Source organism: Psittacula echo (genome assembly GCF_963264785.1).
Source record: "Psittacula echo genome assembly, chromosome: 4".
Classification (NCBI taxonomy): domain Eukaryota; kingdom Metazoa; phylum Chordata; class Aves; order Psittaciformes; family Psittacidae; genus Psittacula; species Psittacula echo.
Genome location: NC_137738.1, coordinates 108345803 through 108370244, shown reverse-complemented (window position 1 = coordinate 108370244; position 24442 = coordinate 108345803). Strand labels below are relative to the sequence as shown.

Sequence of the window (24442 nt, the reverse complement as noted above, 5' to 3'; positions counted from 1 at the left end):
GCGTTTATCCTTCAGGGCTCATAGTAGTGAGCCCTGTGGTCCATCAGCCACCAGAACACCACCTCTTTGCTACATCCATGCAGCTCCATGAGCAGAGATGGTCCCATCCCCAGGGAGAGCTGGTGGGATGGGACACAGGGAACAGCTGGGGTGAAGGAGCACTGGGAGGGATGGCTGGGAGAGGCTGAGCAGCACTGCAGACACTGTGCCAGGCTGGTCCCCACCCCACACTGATGGAGCTTTGCCCTCAGGAAAGAAAACAGCAGCCCAGATGCACCCCTGCTTCACCCTCCTGCCTGCACAGGGCTGGGCTGCATCAGCCCAGGAGGAAAACCCTCCAAACCCATCAGGATGAGGACTTTAATGATGTGCACAGACCTGATGGACACACAGGACCACTGGAATCGTCCTGCCAGACCTGCTGCGAGCCAGCACGTCCCACCCAGGGAGCTGTACAAGCGGGTGATGGATCCTGGGCATCCTCCCTCCTGCTGACAACATTATTTAAGACCCAGAGCCCCTCTGCAGTGCAAGGCCAAGCCCTCTCTGAGACACACAAGCTGCTTGGCATGGTCAGCTGCTGGAGATGAGCCTGGGGACCTCCCCAAGCTGTCATCACCAGCAAACAGCATCAAAAGCCAGAGCCTGGGGTAGCCAAGGTCTTGGGGAAAGGAAAATGCACCCCAAGCAGGCATCCCTGCATTGCCAGGGACTGGCTCTGCTGGTGCAAATCCAGCTGGGACCATGGTGAATTTATCCAAGAGCATTTGGAGCCAGGGTAAAGCCAGCTGGGTACAAGGCTCCTAAAATTATCCATGACCAATCGCTGCCAACAGAAAGCAAGGAAGAAGGAGGGATGGGGAGAGAGGGAAGCTGGGGATGCCAGGAATGTGTCAGGGCAGTGGCTGATAAATCAGGTGCCGGCCAGCTGGGAGGGGATTTGTTTCACTTTCTGCTTATGTTAATTGGATTAACATGGCACAAGCGTGTTGGGCTCTGTGACTGTCCCCTTCCTTGGTGGCTTCATCCAAGAGAGGGTGACATCCTCCCCATGGCTATAGGGGAAAGAGAGGGCATGGGGGTGACTGGGCAGCTGTGGAGACCTCATAGCAGTGGGTGCAACGTGGTCCCAGCAGCCATGAACCAGGCATAGGGAGCCAACATCTCCCAAGGACCAGGAAAGTGACCCCAGTGGGCTGCTGGTACCCAAGGGTGGTGGTTGGCCTGGACAGGGAGGTGTAGCTGCTGCGATTCAACCCACATCTGTCCCCTCTCAGCTCAGCAGACGGCCAGAGGGAGCAAGTGCCTTAGTGTCAGCCCCATCCTTCCCCATCCGCTGTTTCAGCTGGAAGCACCAGCCCATTGCATCTCTGCAGGTGCAAACCAGCAGCCTAAAAGTGGGACAGCAACTGCACCCATCCTCTTGCTCTGCCCCCAAGAGCTTGCACTGGGCTTTCTTCATGGTTTTTAATTTGTCTCATGGCCAGTTCACTCTCTGGGGCTCTGATCAGGTCATGGCATTGAACAGCCACGGATGTGTCCTGTGTGAGTTTGTCCTGCTCCCTTTCCCTTTCCTGTCATCCCATGAAGCCAAGCTGCTGCCAAGGGTTGCACCTCCTTTTGCTTCTGCTCCTATTCCAGCCTCTAAGATCTTAGAAGCAAAAGCCCCCTCTCCCTTGCTGCAGCACAGAGGGACCTTCCTCTTTCTGCTCCCCAGTCACATCAGGACATCAGAGGGGGTCCACAACAGCAGACATGGATTTCTCCAATGCAGGCATCTCTATCTGAGCTGGGCCCCTTGGAGCTGGGCTGTCCTAGGAGATATAGTGCTGTGGGATGGTGGGGAGTGTGTGATCCCCTTCTGAAAGAGGGGAGATTAAATATTAGGGAAAAATATCTCCCTGTGAGGGTGCTGAGGCGCTGGCACAGGGTGCCCAGAGAAGCTGTGGCTGCCCCATCCCCGGCAGTGTTCAAGGCCAGGTTGGACGGGGCTTGGAGCAACCTGGTCTAGTGGAAGGTGTCCCTGCCTGTGGCAAGGGGCTGGAACTGGGTGAGCTTTAAGGTCCCTGCCAACCCAAACACTTCTGTGATTCTATGATTCCATGATTCCATGATTTGTGTGGAGATGAGATGTTAAAGGAGGAGAAGATGGGAAGGGGAAAATGGCGTAAAGGAGATGTATGGTAAAGCAAATTATGTGATTGATGATGACTGAAGGTACCAGTGGGCAGCATTCTGCTTGATCACTGCAGCATGAAGCAAGGCAGAAAACCCACTGTATCAGTTGTGCGTGGTCTTATTCACCTGTGTGGTAAGGAGGAACCTAGCAGTTTTTCCCGGCATTTTTTGAAGAACCTTGGAACCTTTCTTCCTAACATAGATGGAGAAGCATTTGGAGAGTCCAAGGTGATGAACACCTTGATGAACACTTTAACACTGCAGACACCTGAACAGTGGTGACTGGTACATTTGATACACTGAAGAGTACCTGAGACGTCCCCATAGGTCACCCCCATGACACAGGGACCATTTCCACCACCACCCAGAGCACAGAGGACACCCCTTTCCTCACAACACCTTCACATACCAGCAAGTGACCTGCTTACAAGAGGTGCTCGGCTTACCCCGTATCACGGAGATGTTGTTCAGCGCAATGGAGTGCTCCCAGTCCTTGAGACGCAGGTCCTCTGTCACGTTGTTCAGAATGGCCAGCTCATGCTTCAGCTGCTCCTCCATGGCTATGTGGATGAGGCGCATCTGCCGCGCGTCTTCAGTGGCGTTGCTGATCAGCACCTGCAGGTCCTTGATGCGGGTATGGTGGATGTTCACGTCGTAGGAGAAGGTCCTATTCATGGTGTCCACGGTGCCGCTCATGGTCGTTACCTGGTCGCTCAGGCTCTCCACCCTGCTGCCCAGGTGGCTCAGGAGGTGGTCGTGGTGCTGCAGCAGCAGCCGGCTGCTGTTGCCTTCCACGGAGAGCTTGTACATCTCCTGCTGGGCCGCGTCGCTCTGCTGGGTCAAGCTGTCCCAGAGGTTGGACACTGCCTTGTCGGTTTGGCTGGCCTGGGTCTGCAGGCTCCAGAGAAGCCCTTCCAGTTTCTGCAGTGACCCCGTCATGAGGAACAAGGAGTCTGAGTGGTTCTGCAAGAGGTCCTGGAGCCTCCAGATGTGATCCAGCATGTCCCCCTTCAGAGGTAGCTGCAGCAGCTTCAGCTGCATGTCCCGAAAGCTCTCGTTGAGGCGGTTGACGTTCCCCATCAGTGCCTTCAGATCCTCAGGGGAAGTCTGCGGTCTGGATACTGCAAGGGATGGAGAGGAGCAGGGCATCAGAAACCACCCTATGGAGGTGGGACCTTCCTGAGAGCTGCAACCCCATCCCCTCGCAAGAAGCGCTTGGATGTCCCCCTGTTCCTTGGTGCTTGGAGGTGAAAGCCCTACCTCAAATCCCAACAGGTTCATCCCATCAGCCCCTCTTTGGCCCCATGGTTTTCTCCGTGTTTGGAGAAGGAGGTTTGTTGCTGAAAGGATGAAGGAGACACCTTGCTCAGGAAGGACAGCAAAAGCCTCCAGCAGCTTAGGGCTTCGGGGTGGCTCTGAGCTTTGCCAGATGGGTCATGATGCTATGAAGCTCTGCCTCGTGGCTTCGTCCAGCTTGTGTTTGCCTTTGGTCAGAGGACTGGCTGCTAACAGCATCCACTTCCCTTTGCTAAAAACAGGCCTTAAAAACCACTTCTCCCCCCACTGAGGTTTAATTTTAACAATAAGGTTTTTCCCTCCTGGCCGCTGATCTTGGACCTGAGCTCAGCCCCTTGCTCTCTAATGAGGACCATGAGGCTGGCTCGGCAGGTCTCCATGGCTGGGTGCGGTTTGCTGTCAGCCTCCAACCGGCACGTCCCGCATCGCGCTGCTGCCAGGGATCTTCCCAAGGGAGGAAACCCACCCCACTCAGGAGCATCTACATCCCAGGGCTGCCAGGACTCTTCCAGAGGGAGGAAACACACCCTGGCTCAGGAGAATCCACTTCCAAGGGCCGCCAAGGCTCTTCCCAATGGAGGAAACCCACTCTGGCTCAGGAGCATCCTCAGCCTGCATCCAAGGGCTGCCAGGGCTCTTCCCAAGGAAGGAAACCCACCATGGCTCATGAGCATCCTTCACCCCCTGCATCCCTGGTAGCAGAGAGCTTCTGGTCACCCATCCCAAACCCCTCCTGGCCTTGCACCAGATTCCAGAGCCCCAAAACGGGATTCAGAGAGGGAACCCGGAAATCTGGGGGGAAGTTTGCTCCTAGCACTGCTCCAGCAATCCCTGCACAGCAAGCCCAATAGAATCAGTAAAGCCCCATCCCAGACAGCACCACCCCGCTATACACTTTGGTGCACCCCAGGAAAATGATCCAGGCAGGGGAATATCTTCTCTTCCCTTGGCCTCGCCTTAATGCTGGGTCTCCAATTCAGCCCAGAGAGGGGGCTGAAACCCAAACCAACACAAATAATGAGATTTTCCTTTTTTTCTAAAGGAAAACAGATAATTCCCATTGTTCTCTTAGCTGTGGTGGGGCTTCAGCTGGAGCGATGCTGCGGGCTGGCGCAGGACCGGCCTGGCAGCTCAGCCCTCATTTCCACAGAGGAGAAGCTGAGTGGACTCATTTGGTTTGAATTAAAGCTGCTGGAGCAAGGAGAGGGTGAAAGCAGACGTGCACACGCGAAGGGCTCCAGAACCCCAGGCTCACAGCCACCTAGTGCTAGTGGTGGCGCTGGGTGGATGCTCTAGGGAGCAGGGACCTACTGTGCTCAGAGAGACCATAATGGAGCTGAGCATCTTCCAGGCACTGAAGGCATCTTCCCTCTATTCGTTGCCCCCTGTTAATTAATCTCACTGCTGGACTGTCCCACCTTCAGCTGCAGTGTGCTCTCCTCCTTAGGGATGATGACATTGTTTTGGTCCTTTCTGCATGTCCCTGCTTGTCACCTGCATCGCTGCAGGGGGAACATCTCAGCATCGCCTATCGCCTGTCCTCAGGCACACACCAGGCATCGTCTTTGCCCATGGGGGTTCACAGTGGGGAAAGCCACAAAGCGATGTGCTCGAGACCATCCTGAGAGGGGACAATTGGCAAGGAAAGACCTTGGGAAATGTCATTATGGGGCTGGTGAAGAGATGGGTGACAAAGCTGCTCCATAAAGTCTTTCCAAAGTCAGGGTGCAGAGACAATCATGGCTTCCTTGCCAAGGGGAAAAGCAGCCCAGTGTGGGCAGCACAAGGAGAAATAACCCAAGCCCAGGTCCTGGGATGGCCAAAGGCTGGGAATCATGGGCCAGCTCCTCTCCTTTGCACCTGCAATTACTTGCAAAGCCTGAGGAGCTCCTCACATTCCCGTAAATCACTTCCAGTGACCAGCCGGAATCCCTACAGATCTCCTTTGCCCAGCCCTGACACTGCAGCCACCAACCTGAGAGCAACCAAGGCTTCTACGAAGCATCCTGCAGCCAAAACCACACTGGGAAGCTTTTTAGAACCTCCAGCCTTGGGCTGCTTGTGCATACACGTGCGTGCGTGGCAGCAGCTATCCTGCCTCCGAAGTGTTCTGCCTCCCTCTTTCCACTTGCTGGGTTGGTAGGAAGGACTAATCCTGAGCCAGAGGATAGAAGGCAGGTGTTGTGAGCCCATAAAGCCCTCCTTGGTTTCTTTCTTTGCATGAAAGCAGGAGCTGGGGGGTGCTACAGTTGCTAGGAGCCTAGAGTACACGCATAAATGCATGCCCACAGCTTGTGCACTCACACACACATGTGCAGGCATGGGCACAGCACAGGTACTTCCACACATGAGCACATGCATGCCTGTGCACAGCACAGACACATGAACACACATATGCAAACGCACATGCGTGCATACACACACACAGAGCACATGCACAGACAAGCGTGCACACATGTGAATGCACACGGCACCCATGCACACACGTGCATGGCTCTGTTTTGGGGACATGCCATCTTACGGCTGCTGTCCCCCATCAGTGTTTCAAGAAGGAAAGGGTTGCAAGAGCCTCACTACTCCAAAATCCTTTCCAGGCCCTTCTGCTGCTGCTGAACAGAGCACGTGTGCCTGTAGTCATGCACACGGGTGTGAAAGGTGCTAAAATGCATCAAACTAAAGTGACAAAGGACAGCCCTAGAGTGACGGGGGGGGGGGGGAGGGGGCGGGTCATACAGATAAGCTGTGGATCAGCTTGCTGCAGGGAGGTTGGAAAAGCACCAGGAGAGAAATGCCTTGAGGTTACCAAATGCACATATATTTATATATAGGCATATTTACATGAACACAGAAAGATGTAAATGTGCTGGTGTGCACCTTCCCTCTTTGCACTGCAACCCATGCACATGCACCCTGTGCTGTGCACACACACATTCACACTCATACACGTGTCTTTGCACGACCGCCGCCTTGCTGGGGGTTAATGACAAACGTGACCTGTGCCCTCACACCCCTCCTCATACTTCTCATGTCCTGGAGGAGCCTTGCAGAGTGTACGAGCACACACAAGCACACTGTATGCACACAGTGCAGCCCTGCATCATGAGCATGTACAGGCACTCGCACCCTCGCATGTACCCAAAGTCTTTCTTTCCCCCTTTCAGGCTCACGTATAGCCAAGGTGATACTGCAAACTGGCTGTGTGCACAGTGAATATGAGTGTTTTCACCACCCTTGGCAATCTGACTTCTGCAGCCTTATGCGGCACGGGGGTTTGGTTGCACTGTGAAGTTGGGCAGATGTTGAGCATGAGGTTCAACATGTGACTGGATGCATGACAGGAGCAGGTCTGGGCATCCTAACCATGAGACCAACATCCTATGGTCCCAGCCCCGCACAAGACCATCTCCTCCAGTGTTTCAGAAGGGGTGGAAACCAAGCCCTGGGCTGCAAAAAGAGGCTGCAGAAAGATTTGGGTATGGATGGGCAGGATGGGGAGGGGGGATGGTGGGGAGCAGCCAGCGCGCAGCTCCAGCGTGAGTCTCTTCTTAGCCCAGGCACAGGTCCACGGGGCTTCCAGTGCCAGCAGCTTTTTGGCTGCTCAGGTTTGTTCTGTATCCCTCGGGAGATGCCGGCTGCAGGCACAGAGCTGCTTTGGAGCCAGCTTGTGGGGAGCAGGAGGACTTTGTGATGGAGCTGACTGAGGAGCTCATGCAATGGTTGGCCATGGGGCTGGCTCTGTTGCTTCCATCTCCACTGGCATCCTCAGAGCATGAATTATGGGGCTACAGCTCTTGAAATGGAGGGTGCTTATTTCCTTGGATGCTTCTGCCAGGCGCCAGGGGTTCTGTGTGTGGAAGTGTAGCCGGCTCTCAATGCAAATATAAGCATGGAGGTAGGGTGCAAGTCAGATGCCCATTGGTGTGTCTGGTTCTGATACCTGCATGAAGGCTCTTGGCTCATTATCTGTGTCCTAATGAGCCTTGGCCTCCCAAGGATCCAGGTTTAAACACCAAAGTGCAGGTCTGTGCATGCAGGTGGCTTGGATTTAACACAGACCTTCCAAAAAAAGCTGAGAATACAGTCTTGCTTTGGGATAGGTGCCTTTTTAGTGGATGATGAGGGAGTCTGGGACAGAGAGAAAGGGAGTGTGTTCCCAGAGCCACAAAACTGCTGCCAGGCTTGCGAGAAAGGCTATTAAAAGCAGCCTGTGTTGAAACCACCCCAGGTTCTGTTGCTGAAAACATCCTGTTTCCACAGCTCCAAGGTGGTTCACGGTATTTCTGGCACTTTACTCATTTTCTAGGCCTTTTCCACAGAGCACATTGCAGGACACCTGCCCAAGCCAGCTTCAATGTGATGCCTGGGGCATCTGCATTACCAAAACCACTGGCTTCACATGCTGGGATTGCCATCGTGGGCTGGGAGGTTGTCTCTGCAATGTTCCCTTGCAATGCCCCAGCCATGCTGGGAAGCACTGTGGGGTGTGCAAGTGTGGGCAGGATGGGAAGCAGTGGAGCAAGGCAGGTGGAGCATCCTTGCTCTATGTTTCTGGCCCTGGGGTGCAGGGATGCTGGCAGTGGAGGGCATGGGCCAGGGGCAGTTTCCCCATCACCATTGCCCAGACAGCCCCAACCCTGACTGTTCAGGACCAGGTTGGACAGGGCTTGGATCGACCTGGTCTAGTGGAAGGTGCTCCTGCCCATGTCAGGGGATTGGAAGTGGATGAGGTTTAAGGTCCCTTCCCACCCAAACCAGTCTGGGATTCTACAAAACAATGATGTTCCTCTAACAGCATCGTGGTTGGCTCACCCCAGCCTAAGGAGCAGGTGAGAGCGAGTCTGCTTTGGGAGATGAGGGTGGCTGGGCAGAAGGTCTCAGCTCTGGCAAGCTGGTGTCTGGCCTCCAGTGACACAAAGTGTGATTTTCCATAGGAAAAACAAGCTCTCTACCATTAAGGCTGACCATGAACACCCAGTCCCACTCCTCTGAGGACCATCAGCTCCAGCGTCGAGGTTCCAGCCATAGACACCTGAAGCTGAGGACCATCAGTGTTGTCTACATGTGGCTCCGAGCTGGATGTGGTCTCACCCTGTCACAAGACCAGTCTGTGCCTCTGGTTTGCCTTGATGTGATAAGACTGCCCTGGGCAACATGGCTGGCTCCAGCCCTTGTGAGTCAGCTCCATCCAAAACCAGAGCCTTGGCTTTGAGCTCCAGACATGCAGAAAGCATAATGAAAGAGGCTATTTTTCTCTTCATTTTTCTTTTCTTTTCCAAGACCCCAACAGCCCGGGGGGTAAGGTGGCTTTACTGGGTCTTTCAGTAAGAAAGCTGAAATCCTGCCAGTCGCAGGGCTCCAGGAAGCTTTGGAGATGCCCATGACCCTCCAGCTGTCCCGGCTGCAAGCTGATGCCATAATGTTATTGTTATTGCTGGAGCTGCTCTCGGGTGAGCAGCTGTAGCTCAGCCCAGGACAAGAGCGCCTATCCCGAGCTCTTTGCACAATTCATGGCATCCCTCACTCCGGGTTCCACAGGCCAACAACAACATTAAAACAATGTAACGCAAGAAATAAGTGGGAAAGGCTTCAAAATTCCAGCAAAACCTTCCCTGTCCCTTCCCTAGCCCAGGAAAGAAATAAATCCACCCTTTGCACAAGACACGGGCTGCCTTCACAGTGCTGGCATTACAGTGGCTGGAGGTCAACATGAGATTCATCATCCCCCAGCTGCCTGCTGCAGGCAAGGCACAGAAATGATCCCTAAGGAACAGTGTGGAGGCAGTTCTCAGCCCTGCCCAGCCCTAGAGAGCAGCTAGTGGTGATTTGGGGCTGGAAAGGGGGATCCCCATATCCCCCCCACTGTGGATGCTGGGCTTAAAGCGGGGAAGGAGGTGGGTGGGAAGGGAGGAGCTGGCATCTCCCACCCAAACCCGCTGTAGCTCTCATCCAAACCCCCCCATCCAGCCCACATGAGGGTGGTACGGGTGCAAGGAGGGTACTGGGATCAGGGGTTAAATCAGGCATCTTCCCTAACTGCTTCCAGCAGGACAAAGGGGAAAACAAGCCTGTGGCTATGAGGACCACATGGGGGGGGGTGTGTGCAGGGATGTGCTGGGGCTGGGAGCAATTACAGGCATTTGTGAGGAGCTCTCCCATCCCTGTGCTCATCCAAAAGCTGGGCAGGGGGGGCAGGAGTCTTGCCGGCACATGTGTGATGTGCTGTGCAAAGATAACGCCCTGCCTCTGTCTCTATCACCAATAGAGATGGGGCTTATCCTTACTCCAAGCAAAATGGGGGTTTTGGGCAAACTTAGCATCTAGTGATGCGAGAGAACCCCAAAACATGGGGCTCCTGAGCCTCTCCTGAGCAGCACCATCCCCAGCTCATGGTGCCTAGACCCTCCAGCTTCAAAGCTTGTACCAAAACCACTCCAGATATGCAGCATGGAGCCAGTACGGGCTCATGTTGCCGTCTCCAAGGAGCTGAAAGCAGGTTGTGGAGGCCATGCCTGCTTTTAGCAGGGGCTGTAAACCAAAGCAGGCATTGCCTCCTTACCCTGCGTCTGCTGGATCCCATATTTTCCTCCCCTGGATGGCATGGAAAACCCTCCCCAACACCTCTGCAGGGGCAGCAGAAGTGTGGTCCCATGCCCATGACCAGACACGGTTCTCTGAGCTCCTGCACCCAGAAGCACCACCCTAGGGTACTGCTGCACCATATAGGATGCAGGCTAAGCCCTTACCTGCAAGGATGAAGACTCCAACGAGGATGAGGAAGACGAGGAGGTAGAGTCCCACCACAGCGTACTTCAGTGCCGCCAAGGAGCCCAGCCGGCCACAGCGTCCTGCTGCCTTCATCCTCCGACCGGGCCCTGGGGGACAGGGAGAGCATCATGCACCCGTTCTGCTGGGAGCCATCTCCCATGGGGAGAAAATACTGCACACATAGTTTTGGGAATGGCTTGTGGGTGCTGGCACAGCTCTGCACACCCCAGTGTTGGTTCGCATGGATTTCCCTGAGTCCGGACCACTGATGCTGGCACAAGCCCAAGCTCCCAGGTGAAGGCTGAAGTGCAGCTGCGACACCAGGCTGGGTCAATGGGCTAAGGCTAATTGTGTGGGGTTCAGCAAGGGTGTATGCTGTGTCCTGCATTTGGGCCATAACAACCCCATGCAATGCTACAGGCTTGGGGAAGTGTGGCTGGAAAGCTGCCTGGGGGAAAAGGACCTGGGGGTGTTGGTCGACAGCTACAAGAGAGATATTTTGTTCCTGGAGTGTGCCCAGAGAAGGGCAACGGAGCTGGGGAAGGGTCTGGAGCACAAGGGTGGACGGGGCTTTGAGCAGCCTGATCTAATGGAAGAAGTCCCTGCCCATGGGAGGCTGGAAGTGGATGAGCTTTGAAGGTCCCTTAAACCCAAACCATTCTGTGGTTACAAGATGCCCAGACCCTGACGCCCCTGCAAGACCCAGCTTGCCCAAACCTGTGCTAGCTGCAGCCTAACTCCTCTTCAACTTTGCCACATGGCCTGAGCAGCAAGAGCTGTGTGTGAAGGAGGTGGGGGTTTATGAGTAAAATAGCTGTGAGGAAAATACAAGAAAAGACAAGAAAAGGCTCCTGTGCTGTCAACCCAGCGGCTGAGAAATATCATCTGATTGTGTGCTTTGCACATATTTAGAGCTTGAGCTTGTTTTGAAATCTGGGCCAGGTTGTGGTCTCAGATGATAGCTGGAGGCTGATCTGGATACAGACCCTGCATCTCACTGTCCCCAGCCTCAGGTCTACAGTAATGCTTCATCCTGACACCTTGGCTCTCTGGGGGTCCCTGCCCGGCTGGGATGAGGTGCAGGGCATTGGGTACCTGCATTTCTGTGTTGGACCCTTGAAGAAACACAAAGTTTCTGGGAGCAGCTGAGAACCAGCAACTTTATGCCAGGTCACATAGCACCGCCTGGTTATCTCCGCTTGCCAAAGGGAGACACCAACAAAAGGTGCAGGAAGAGTCCAAAACTCCCACCCCTTGACATTTGGGTGCCTACATCCCATTGCTTCCCGCCCTTTAAGCACCAAGGCACAATGTGGCGCTGATCCAGAGCCTGCATGCATCCAGCGTAACAGCTGAAGCACCACAGCCCTAAAGCCAAGCCTCCTGGGGAGGAGACCATACTCACTCCTGGCCATGAACGATGCCTACCTCTGGCTGAGACTGTCCCTGCTGGGCTTTGGGACCTCACCTCATCCCACCCCCATCCATGGGGCAGGAGCTCAGCTTCCTGCAGGACCAAGTTGGCTTTTAGGGTGCCAGAGGAGGTACAACAGGTTGGGGGTGTCCCTAGCCTGGCTGGGTCCTTTCCCTACTGCACCCTTCCCCAGTGGATGGTCCATGTGTCCATCCTGCTGTAGGAGGATGCTTTGCAGAAGCCTCCAGCCAGCAAAGGGTTACACAGGGTGTATCACTTCCCTCAGCCCCGTTTTGGGGCTCCAAAATGATGTAGTGCTGAGGTCAGGCTGCTGACACCCAGCAGGGATCCCGTGGGGATGTGGGGTGCACGGGGAGCCCCAGCTCAGGTGCGAAAGGCGGTGCCTCTCCTCTGAGACCCCTCCATCTGCGATGCATTACCCGCACGCGGTTCCCATTTGCCAAACAGATGGAGCCGAGGGTTTCAGCATGAGGAAAGCTGCAATATTTTTCTGACATTAACACTTATATCAGGTCCTGGGAGACTCCGGGAGGAGCTGGCCCCGCGCCCCGAACCACCCACTCCTCTTTGCTGCTCTCGGAAGAGCAGGAGGGACCGCAGCTGCGTAAGCAGGGTTTTCACAACAGCCCAGCTCCGAGGAGCCCACGGGCGGGCTCCGGCCAGTAACCAAGGGGAAAAGCAAATATTTCTTCCCCCTGCCCATGCCCCGGGGAGCTGGAGCTGTGGCCCGCCCAGTCACTGCGGGTGCAGGAGGTGGAAGGCTGGAACCAGCCAGGACTTGTCATCCTGCAAGCCCTGGGGCGGTCCAGGGATGCTGTCCTGAGGGTCACAGAATCCCTGCCCATGGCAGGGGGCTGGAACTTGATGATCTTAAGGTCCTTTCCAACCCTTACTATTCTGTGATTCTGCAGCAAGCAGCACACTGCTGCACAGGTCTGCAGCCCCATAACGAGCATTTTCCATGAGTCCAGGAGGGACTCTCATCCCATCTCATGGTGATGCTCTCAGGGTTGACCTTGTCCCTGCCTTGTGCAGCTGCAGACCAGACACAGCTTCACTCCAGCAACCTCTCCCCTGGGCTCCTTGGAGACCCAGCTCTGCATTGGGGTGAGTTATGGAGGAGCAGAACTGCCACAAAAGCACCAAAGCCAGGGAGATACCTTGAACCCTCCCTGCCGTTGCCCCATGCCAGGGCAAGGTCCCTGCTGGGAATGGTGGCCTCAGCTGTGGAGAACACCAGCTTCTCCTTCCTATTTCTTCCAGCATCTGTCCCTCCAGGCTCCACCACTCCTCTGCTATGTTTGTGTGTGGCAGAGCATGGGGACAGAGCCCCTGGGTGGAATTTGTGCCTCTTTCTGCTGCAGGAACGCGAGCAGACGCAGGAGCTGAGGGCAGGGGGGCCCTTGCAGGGTGACATCAAGTTTGAGGAATGGCATCAAGTCTCAGGTTTCCACCTGGTGGGAAATCCACCCTCTGGACTCAACATGAAAAGGACATGGAACTGTTGGAACAAGTCCAGAGGAGGGCCACGAGGATGATCAGGGGACTGGAGCACCTCCCGTATGGAGACAGGCTGAGAAAGTTGGGGCTGTTTAGCCTGGAGAAGAGAAGGCTGCATGGAGACCTCATAGCAGCCTTCCAGTATCTGAGGGGGGCCTACAAGGATGCTGAGGATGGACTCTTCATCAGGGACTGTAGTGACAGGACAAGGGGTAATGGGTTCAAACTTAAACAGGGGAAGTTTAGATTGGATATAAGGAAGAAATTCTTTACTATGAGGGTGGTGAGGCACTGGAATGGGTTGCCCAGGGAAGTTGTGAGTGCTCCATCCTTGGTGGTGTTCAAGGCCAGGTTGGATGAGGCCTTGGGTGACATGGTTTAGTGTGAGGTGTCCCTGCTCATGGCAGGGGGGTTGGAACTTGATGATCTTAAGGTCCTTTCCAACCCTAAATATTCTATGATTCTAAAGCTGTGCCCATTGCAAGGGCTGGAGGGCAGGTGAGCACAGAGCAATGCCACATCTCCTCTTGCAGTAACTACCACAAGCCACCTGCACCATGCAAGCATCCAGAAGAACTTTGTCCGAGATGGGTTTGTCCCACTTGTCTAGAACTGGGAGGAGGAGTCCCCATCACCCTGAGTCCTGTGCTTGTGCTGGGGACAGCAGTGCTGGGAAGCCTGCTCAGAACCAGACCAATTTGTCCAGCAGCCCCACAGGTCTCCTAGGATCATTTAGCTTGGAAAAGACCTTTAAGATCATCAAGTCCTGCTGTTAACCCAGCACTGCCAGTCCCACCCTTAAACCATGTCCCCAGGCACCACATCTAGACATCTTTTAAACCCCTCCAGGGATGGTGACTCCACCACAGCCCTGGGCAGCCTGTTCCAGTGCCTGACAGCCCTTTTGGGGAAGAAATTTTTCCTCATATCCCATGTAAACCTCCCCTGGTGCAACTTGAAGCTGTTACCTCTTGTCTTATCACTTGTGACTTGGGAGAAGAGACCAACTCCACCTCACTACAGCCTCCTGTCAGGCAGCTGTAGAGAGCGATAGGGTCCCCCTGAGCTTTCTCTTCTCCGGACTAAACACTCCCAGGTCCCTCAGCCGTTCCCCATCACACTTGTGCTCCAGACCCTTCACCAGCTCCATTGCCCTTCTCTGGACCTGCTCCATCACCTCAATGTCTCTCCTGTAGTGAGGGGCCCAGAACTGAACACAGGATTTGAGGTGCGGCCTCACTGGTGCCAGTACAGGGGGACGATTGCTGCCCTGGCCCTGCTGCCCACACTATTGTTAATAGAAGCCAAGGTGCTGTTGGCCTTCTTGGCCACCTGGGCACAAGCTGGCTCAAATGTAGCTGGCTGTCAACCAAATCCCACCACCTTTTCTAGGGCAGAAGTGCTAATTCCTGCGTGATTGTTCTCAGGCTCTTCTGTGCTTTCCAGCACACCCATACCCCTTGTGTCTTTGCTGCTTCATAGATCTCCATCTCCTACCTGCACTGAAACAGCAGACCAAAGGCTCTCTAGCACATCGTCCTTCCAAAACAAGGTTTTATCCCTTCCACCTTCATGTTTAAAGCTCTTCCAATGAGCCCTGCTAACTCCTGCACAAAGATCCTTTTCATCCAGGTGGAGATACAATATGGAAACCCCTGGTGCACCGCACTGGAGCTCTCCACCGCCCATCGTGACAGCACCAGAGCTCCTCACCTTGGTGAGCCTCTCCAAGCAAAGCTGTCAGCAAAGAGGACCTCATGTCTTTGCTGTGCACCCAACTCTGCTGCCCTGGCCAGGAAACCTCCCTGGTGAAACCCATCAGAGATGGGGAAAACTTCATCAGGGCTCTTTGCCTGGGGACCACTCAAGACTTTTTTTACTGGATCCAGTGAAAAACGAGCAGTGTTTCACGGGGCAAGAGTGAAGGAAGGGCTCAGCAGGTCCTCAGGGGAGATACAGGCCAGCTGAGATGTGCAAGGAGATACAAGCAGGTCCTTGATGCTACTGGCCCCAGTGCAGGGTGTCTCTGGACAAGACCTCACACCAGAGAGCCAGAGGCTTTGGAGGCACAAAAAATACCAAAAACCCCACAAAAATCAACCTTCAGCAAGCTCCATGGAGCACAACCCTGGTCAGGGGCAGAACCAAATGACATCCTGGGCACCTTGAGAGGCCCATGGTGCCCTGGGGAGACATTTCCTGCTCTATTTGGGACCCACACATTCCTCTGCTTCAGTTTGCTGGGACTTACACCAAGCACCTAACTCAGGCCGGACACCTAACTCAGCATGGAGCCAAACTGCTGAGCTTCTTCCTGAGCAATCCAAGCTCCCATGTCCCCACCTGAATCTCTCCAGGTTTCTGCCACCAGGTTCAAAGCCCCCATCCCAGACCAAGCTGTGTGTGAACCCTACTCACCGTCCTCACAGAGGTTCAGCTTGGAGAGGTTCCTTCCCTCGAAGGGCTCCTCAAAAATGGAGCCGTTCTCCCTCTCACTGAAGGTGTGAAGGTACATGGCCTTATTCTCCATCTTCCTGCTGTGGTGGAAAAGAGCAGGCGTATGAGATGGTGCTTGGTGGCTTGATGTTATCCTGACATGGCAGGGGCCTGATCCTGGATAATCCTGCATGGCTCCAAGGAGGAGCTCCTACCACTCACCCATGCTCAAACACACCCCTCATGGATGCCCAGTCTCAGTGTCTCCTCCAGGCATGTGCTGGATGTCTGTCTCTCCCTAGGAATGGGAAGATGAAGGCTCAGTGCCTGCCTACAGGCCTCTCAGGACCTCTTTCACCCCTAGAGTTTGGATACCCCTACACCCACACTCCTCTAGATACCCCAGCACCCTGCCTGTGTTCTGAGCCTGCTCTCGCCATAGACCCAGTCTGGCTGGCGCTGCCTCGCTGCTTGAGTTGGGCTGGTCCCAGGGACCTGGGGAGATTGTGCCCCTGCTGCCACCGATGTCTTATCACAGCACTCAGTTGGGGGGAAATCAGCCCCCAGCCCCCAGCGGTGCTCTGGTGTGGAAGGAGTTAAAATCACCCACAAAGTGGGACCTGCTGAGTGCTCCCAAACTCATCCCCTGAAACACCCCCAGCTCCACCTGCCCTTTGCTGTCAGCCCATGGATGCTGTGCTCTTGCCACCACCATCCCTCCCTCCCAGCTAAACCCATGGTGGGAGCAGGCTGGGCAGCAGCATCCCCGACTCCTGGTACCACTCCCACGGGGGACACATCACCCGTGTAACCCGGGGAATGGATCCAGATCTTTCTTTATCCCCTTTCTCCCCACCGCGGCATCGCTCACCTGCCGGGCGGACCCACTCGGAAGCGAGTTTCCTGTGGCCTCTTCCCTCTCCTCCTCGCTCAGTCCCCGGGCTGCGCCATGGTGGCTGGAGCAGGGTGGCGAGGACAGCAAGGGGAGCCCCCGACCTCACCGCCAGCTCCCCACGGGCGCGGAGGGGCCGCCGTTCCCCGCCAGCCACCCATGGGTGGGGGGGGTCCCCGGGGGTGGGTGATGCGCGGACCCGGTGGGGTGGCTGCGGAGCCGGGAGGCTGTGAGCGAGGACCGCTCGGACGGGAGGGTTTTGTAGGCGGGGAACGGGAGCGGGGACGGGCTCCCCACGCCCCCCCACCAGCCCTCCCCAGCCTCCGGGGCCGCCCATTTGCCGGCCGCGGGCCGCCCCGGCCGCAGGGACCCGGGCAGGGGCACTGGGAGCCGGGGCTGGAGCATCCTTCGGGGAAACTGGGAGCGGAGCATCCCACAGGGAGCCAGGGTTGAAGGATCCCACAGGGAACCGGAGCATCCCGCGGGGAACCGGAGCCGGAGCATCCCAGGGGGAACTCGGGGCTGGAGCCTCCCCCGGGTGTGCTCAGCTTGGCGTGGGGGAAAGATTCCCCCTGTAAGTCCTGCCCGTGGGGCAGGAGGTGGGTGCGTGGGGTGGTTCACGTCCCAGCTCCAGTGAGTCTCCAGTCTTTTGCTCTCTCTCCACTGCCCCATTGCCCAGCAGCTCAGCCCACGGCAAGCTTGGGGAGTGGTGTTTGTCTCCCATTGCATCCACGGTGGGGGCGAAACTGAGGCATGGCTTGTCCCAGTGGCACCATCAGGAGGGTCACTGCTGTCCCTTTGGGTGAGTGCGCATCAGGGTAACCCTCACTGGAGCAAGCATTGGGCAGACTGGGACAGTGGGGTCACTGCTGGCTCCTGCAGTGTGCACTCCACAGCTGCAGCTGTCACAGGTATTTCAGCAAAGCCTGGATCTCTGGATTTCCATCTGGAAAACTGCAAGGAGAAGAGGAAACTGAAGCAGATTTAGTTGTTTTGGGATTTGTCGTTTGGGAAAGAAAATGATAACATAATCAGTATAAATGAATGAACACTGACGTATGCTCAGCCATCATGGACCCCAACTGTTTATGTAGGAATATATGGTGGGAAAAGACACACAGCACCCCATATATATGTCCCCAGGCCCTCTCCCACACACCACATTTGTCCCAGAGAGGAGAAGCCGGACCATACCTGGCAGCATCCCATCTGGTTGGTCCCACAGACAGAAGGTGAGGCTGAGAATGTTGGAAAAGTCCTTCTCCAGCATCTTTGCTATTGCAGAGAGTGAAAGTGTCAGACATCAGGTGACAGAGACATTAAGCTCCAGGACCTTCCAGTATGTGCTATAATCTAGTGGATATTCATGGTCATCCTTAATGGTGGAGGGCTTGGTTTTCCCATAGAAAATCCCACTTCATGCTACTGGACACCAGACATCAGCTTGCCAGGGCTGAGACCTTCCACCCATCATCCCTCATCTCCCATCTAAGGGAAGGTACACAGCAAGATACAGAATTTAGTGAAGCAGACTTGCTCTTTTTCCTTGGGCTGGGGAGAGCCAACCACAATGGCTCTCCCCGCAGGGAAGAACTTCTTGTAGAATCATAGAATAGTTAGGGTTGGAAAGGACCTTAAGATCATCCAGTTCCAATCCCCCTGCCATGGGCAGGGACACCTCACACTAAACCATGTCACCCAAGACCTCGTCCGACCTGGCCTTGAACACCGCCAAGGATGGAGCACTCACAACTTCCCTGGGCAACCCATTCCAGTGCCTCACCACCCTCTCAGTAAAGAATTTCTTCCTTAGATCCAATCTAAACTTCCCCTGTTTAAGTTTGAACCCGTTACCCCTTGTCCTGTCACTACAGTCCCTGATGAACAGTCCCTCCCCAGCATCCCTATAGCCCCCCTTCAGATACTGGAAGGCTGCTATGAGGTCTCCACGCAGCCTTCTCTTCTCCAGGCTGAACAGCCCCAACTTTCTCAGCTCTTTCTTCCTAAGATCTCATCTCAATCTCCCCTCTGTCAGGTTAAAGCCATTCCCCCTTGTCCTGTCCCTACAGGCCCTTGTCCAAAGCCCTCTCCAGGTTTCCTGTTGGCCCCTTTAGGCACTGGAAGCTGCTCTAAGGTCTCCCTGGACCCTTCTCTTCTCCAGGCTGAACAAGCCCAGCTCTCTCAGCCAGTTTCCGTAGCAGAGGTGCTCCAGCCCTTGGAGCATCTTCTTTGCTGATCCTTTGACCATTTATCATTGCTGTTTTATTGTCTGCCAATCAAGACAAGTTTCTTTTATCAGAAGACACAAGAAGAATTCATTTTTCTTTAGGGAAAATGAGACAGGAAGATAGTAAATTTCATTCTTACTCTGCCTGAACCCATGTAAAGCACAGAGCAGAAAACGATGGAGTTGCAAATGCCACTGTGATTTATATATTGCTCTTTTAATGCACTACATCCGTCCTGGCTGTCCAGGTAAATGAAGGCTGAGGACTGTTGGCTGTAAGAATATCAGAAGTAACTGGGGGAGGGATGAGCAAGTTGCTGAGACAAGTCAGTCAGAAGCTTTGCCTTAGTAAATGAGTAATGGTGAGATGGCTTTAGTTTGTTTAGTGACTGGAAAAAGCCTTTGTTTTGGGGGGGAAAGAAGAAAGACCTGAGTGCTTCCCAGACAGTTGCCTGCAGCTCAGTTTCCAACATTAGTTTTGTCGGGATATTTGAGAAGGAACCAGTCAAGGTTAGTTAGACATCAGCAAACATCTCACCAGACACGTGTATCACTGAGAGAATAAAGACAAGATGTACCGGGATACAGAGAGTTCTTTAGAGTTGTTTTATTGAGGATGAGAGTTGGATCATCTTGTCCTGCCAAGCCAAAAGCATGGCTTATGAGATTTTGCTTCTTTGTGTTTATTTGGATTCAGCAAGAGAACCAGCTCTTGTTGCTTCGCTTCTACTAAAAAATGAGTGAAGGCTCAAAGAATTTCAGAATTCCCGGTGGCAATTTTTATGTAATTGCCCAGGAAAACAAAACAAAGCAAACCAAATCCCTATATTCTTCTGTGCTTTCATACATCCCACTGTTCCTGGATTCCCAGATCATTCTTGCTTGTCTCAGTGTATGAAATGGACAGATAGAAACCCTCTGCTTTGCTCTCCTTGCAGCCTCCTTTGGCCACTAGCAGCCTGTCTGAGCATAGAATAAAGATCTCTGCAGGGTGACGTCTCCTGTCCTTAATGAGGTGGGGCTAAAACCACCTCCTGTAGAGCCTCTCCCTACACTGTCTGTAGGAGAAACCCAAACCACCCCAGCTCAGCTCATCTGATGAGTCTCCCACATCTTGCCCAAGGCCCTCAATGCCTTAGCAAGAAAGCCAAGCATCCATCCCAGACAAAACCCAGGCACAGCAGAGATTACAGAGGAAAGGCAGGGTTGTCTCCATTTTCATATTTGCCTACAGCTCAGCACCGTTTCCCTGAGGAAGGGCCCACTGCTCTCTGACCTTGTCCTGAATTGCAATACTCCTGCTCTCTTCCCTGGAGTCCTGCTGAAGAGCAAGTCCTGAAGGATTTGCTACTGGGTGGGAGGACATCAGGCTCTGGACCATGGCATGACCTTCCCAAGACCTGGCTAGTCCTGCCAGCACATAACCATGGAGCAGCCTGGGCAGGTCTCTGATCACCTACTTTAGATGTGAATCAATTGCATCCTGGGCTGCATCACCAGCAGCTCCTCCTCTGCTATGCAGTCCTGTGTCCAGCTCTGGGGCCCCAGCATAAGAAGGATGTGGAGCTGTTAGAGCAAGGCCAGAGGACGCCATGAAGATGCTCCAAGGGCTGCATCACCTCTGCTATGGAGACAGGCTGAGAGAGCTGGGCTTGTTCAGCCTGGAGAATCGACTTTCATGTGCTTGTCCTGCCCATTCTGCCACAGGGGCTGATCCTGCAAGAGTGTCTGTCTGGAGCAGAAAGGAGAAAGCTGTTGCTTTCTCTATTCTTCCATTGGGTTGTTCCCAATGAAGCAGACCAAAGTTCAGCATTGCCCACCAGAGCTCTGTGGGGCTCAATGCACAAAGGTGCCAAAGAGCCTGATGCAGATGAAGTAGAGGCACACTTGGAGGAGAGGTGCATGGGCAAGGACACCTTCCACTAGACCAGGTTGCTCCAAGCCCCGTCCAACCTGGCCTTGAACACTGCCAGGGATGGGGCAGCCACAGCTTCTCTGGACACCCTGTGCCATGGCCTCACCATCCTCAGTGTAAATGGTTCCTTCCTTACATCCAGACTGAGTGCAGACCACTGTATCAGATACAAATACTGGGGGAGTTTCTCCTTGCTAGATTTAGTAATTCCATCACCGACACCTCCCAAAAGAGCTATTTCTGTACCATGGGCTCTGCTTTCTAACATCCTTGCCCTACCCTCTTTTCCCGGCTTCAAACCCTGGCCAGACCATTCCAAAGTGGGAGAAGCTCCCAGGGAACTCTGCAGGAGACAGCACAGAGCTCTCCAGTCACTCCTGGCCTTTCTCCCAGTAGACCCTGTTGGACTTCCCTCTACTTTGCTGCAAGTTATAATCCCTCCTCTGATATTTCTCTGGGATGCCAAGAAGGAAAGCTAATTTTCCTTACCACTGGAAGCTGTCAGAGAGCCAAATCTGCTTTATACATCCCTCTGGAGTGATCCAAGTAGGTAATTCCCAGTTTTATTTTTCTCTCTAGAAACAAGCCTCAAACAAGCCCTTTGAGTTAGATTTCTATTATTTGAAAGATTCCCGTTATTTCTACTCAATGCAGGTGGGGAAGATACCCAGGGCTAAAGGACTCTTTTCTCAGGGAGCAATCACTGTGAGTTGCTGCAGGTGGGGGACCAGGATGGGATGCTCAGGTACCCTCAGCACCAAGAGTACTCCATCAGGATATGGGTATAGGATTCTCTGTAGAAATAGCCACGGCTGCATGCTGCTGCAGCCTTCTTGCCTCTCTTCTCTCTGCTACAGGCAGGGCTGTGATCCCCATCCAAATCTTGCTATGTTTTAGTCATCTTACTGGTCTGCCCTGGAGCTTACCTGCGCTCAAGGCTTCTTTTATGCACAGTTTTTAAGAGCCTCTTGTTCCAGCTCAGTATTTTCAGTCGCTTTTGGTGCATTTCTGCTGTATTTTCACCTTCTGCACTTTTTCACAAGGAAAGGACATGCTCATTATCACAGCCTCACCAGGTGTGAATAGGGTGACAAAGCCTCATAGTAAATAACCTAAACTCTCATCACCGATGTTGGAGGAAATCGATCTCCAAAGCCTGAATTAAATGTGTATACGGATGAAAGTCAAATCACCCAGGTTCGGACATCTGAGCTCATTACCTTCATGTTTCCTGGAGGTAGATGCCTTCTTCAGGGCGGGCAGTTGCCTGAACTGCTGCCCATTCTCACTGGAGCTGCAAGGGGCATCCCAGGAGCTGGGGTTGGCCAGCACATCTCTTCACACCCAAAATGAATGGATGTTGAATCCCTTCACTTTGAAAGTCTTTTCCTAGCCAGCTTTGTCTAATCAGACCTGACTTCAGATGCCCAAAATCCCTGAGGGCAGCCTTTGCCCAAGGGGGGAAGACTATAGCAAACCTTGGATCAGCCCCAAAGTCCTCTTAGCCAGGCAAATTCCTCCTTGCTGTGGTTTTTGTTGGACATTTAAGGGAAGAGCAGAGCAGGGCTAGCGTGGTGGACATGCTACCACAAGGGCAGCTCCCTAAAATCAGTGGTATATTTGGGTGAATAAACCTCCATGCAGGCATCCCATCCTCACTCCTTCTGTGGTGATTGCATGTTTTGTCTGCAGGCAAAATGGAGAAACTCTAAAAAGCCAATTCCTCTGTTAGGAAATGCAGTTTAAAGATGCTATGACTTCCCAGGCCCCGGCATATAGCTAAAACTGGAAAGCTTTATGCTCCAGAAATCTGCGAGTGAAGGCAGAATAACTTGGCATTAGCTGGGGAGGGGGACAGGGAGGAAGGCAGCAGAAGCCTGGGGAAGGTCCCCTCCTATGCTTCCAGAAGCAAAGCTCATGATGGCCTCTCACCTTGAGTCTCTGCAGTTTTAATTCCCCAGTTTTAATTCCCCTGTCCCAAAGTCCTCATCAGCCCCAGGTTGCCCCTGGTTTTCCACAACCAGGCTGTGCTCAGAGGAGCGATGATAAGATCTCAAAGACCTCTCTTATTTCAAGAACTGATTGAGGGGGGAAAAGAAGATAATTAAGGCATTTTCCCACTGATGTCACTTGCATAACCACTCAGGCACTGGATTAATGTGCTCACTGCTCACCCCTTCAGCCGCTGGTCCTGGCATGGGACAGCTTCATTAACTGCGAAAACCTGCAGTGCAGCTTTCCCAGGGTGATGGGTCATGATTCATACCCTATAATAACATATGCCCGAGGGCAGGGGACATGATTTATACTCTGTAAAAGTCTAGGGAATGGTAAATATATGCAAGATTTGGGGACGAAAAGCTGTTAGAAGGCTTGTCCCTTGATGTGAACCAGCCAGGAGATGGTCCATCCCCAAATCCATGCCTCTCTAGTTTAAAGCCAAGGATGTGAAATGCTTTGCATAAGTCCAGGTAGATGATCGCAATCTCTCTTCCCTTACCCACCAATGCTGTCACTCCATCATAGAAGGCCACACTATCAGGCACGATTTGCCCTTAGCAAAGCCATGATGGCTGTCTCCAATCATCCCGTTATTGTCCATGTGCCTTAGCATAGTTTCCAGAAGGATTTGCTCCATGCTCCCACCAGGCACCAAGGTGAGACTGACTTGCCTGTAATTCCCCAGGTCTTCTCTTTTTTTCCCCTTTCAAAAAATGGGGGCTATATTTCCCCTTTTCCAGTCAGTGGGAACTTCACTGGGCTGCTATGACTTCTCCAATATGATGGATCGTGGCTTTGCAACTTCATCTGCACAGGTCCCTTACATATGCAGTATCATAAAATGCATACAAAATACCTCAGAAACGCCTTTATAGGGAGAGAAAAATCACCAGAGGCGATTGCCTATGAACCCACAGAGTGAAGAGAGCAAGCTATGAACATGAATAATAAAACTGAATCATCTGAGACCCTCCCCGCAGCATTCCAAGCATCTTTGTATGATGACGTTGCTCTCAGTGTACGCGAGAGCCTCCTGATGCCAACGTCTTGCAAAGAGATGCCTTCATGTTACTACACGTTACTACATGTTACTACATGTTATTACATGTTACTACACCACATTCAGTTTTTGGGATGTTGTTGTCTGTGGCTGTAAAGAGGTCCCAAGGAATGGGAGGTTAACCTTTAGGCCCTGGAAGTGCTTTCTCGTGCTTTCGTGAGCTTTTTCAGACATTCCCCTCTCCAGCTCTCTGTTCGTAGCCTCACTAAGGGTGGGTTGAGTCCTCTTACAGGCTTGTACTCCACTTTGCCTGGCAGCATCTGTTGGTAAAGTGGCGACTGTCACAGTGAGCCCCAGACCCAAGATGCCCATGCAGAGGATGGCCAGTGGGTGGTCTGGGAAGGGAAATGCAGTGCTTTACAGTGCTGCGTTGGAGGTGACCCATCTCCAGGACTCTCTGTTGCTTAGGCTCGGCTAACTGGCCCAGCAGTCCATGTTCAGAATTAACTAATCAAGTCATGAAGGGGCCTTCCTAAAGCAAACACGAGCGGCTTCTGGATTCCAGGCTTTTAACTTTTCGTTTTCCGAGTATGCCACCTACTGATGGGAAAAGAGAGCAGTAATGAATTCTTGAGCTTATTACTTAGGATGCGTAAGGAGACAGGCAGCTTTACACGTCCTTGCTGCACCAAAGAGATGTGGATGGGTTGGAGAGGGTCCAAAAAAGGACCACAAAGGTGATCCAAGCACTGGGCAGCCGTGTGAGTTGAGGCTGAGAGAAATGGGCTTGTTCAGCC

At 53.5% G+C, this 24442-nt stretch overlaps 1 protein-coding gene across 2 annotated transcripts in view; it reads right to left on the bottom strand.

Annotated features, from left to right (window-relative positions):
• Positions 1 to 15704, bottom strand: part of SCARA5 (scavenger receptor class A member 5) — a gene marked incomplete at both ends in the record, with an annotated part of 34277 nt that extends 18573 nt beyond the window's left edge. For both annotated transcript variants that reach the window (XM_080616238.1, XM_080616239.1), the window contains 3 exons: positions 2625 to 3299; positions 10218 to 10346; positions 15593 to 15704. In XM_080616238.1, coding sequence (XP_080472364.1) covers positions 2625 to 3299; positions 10218 to 10346; positions 15593 to 15704 — 916 coding nt within the window. The remainder of the gene's footprint in view (positions 1 to 2624; positions 3300 to 10217; positions 10347 to 15592) is intronic.
• Positions 15705 to 24442: the final 8738 nt, after the last annotated feature.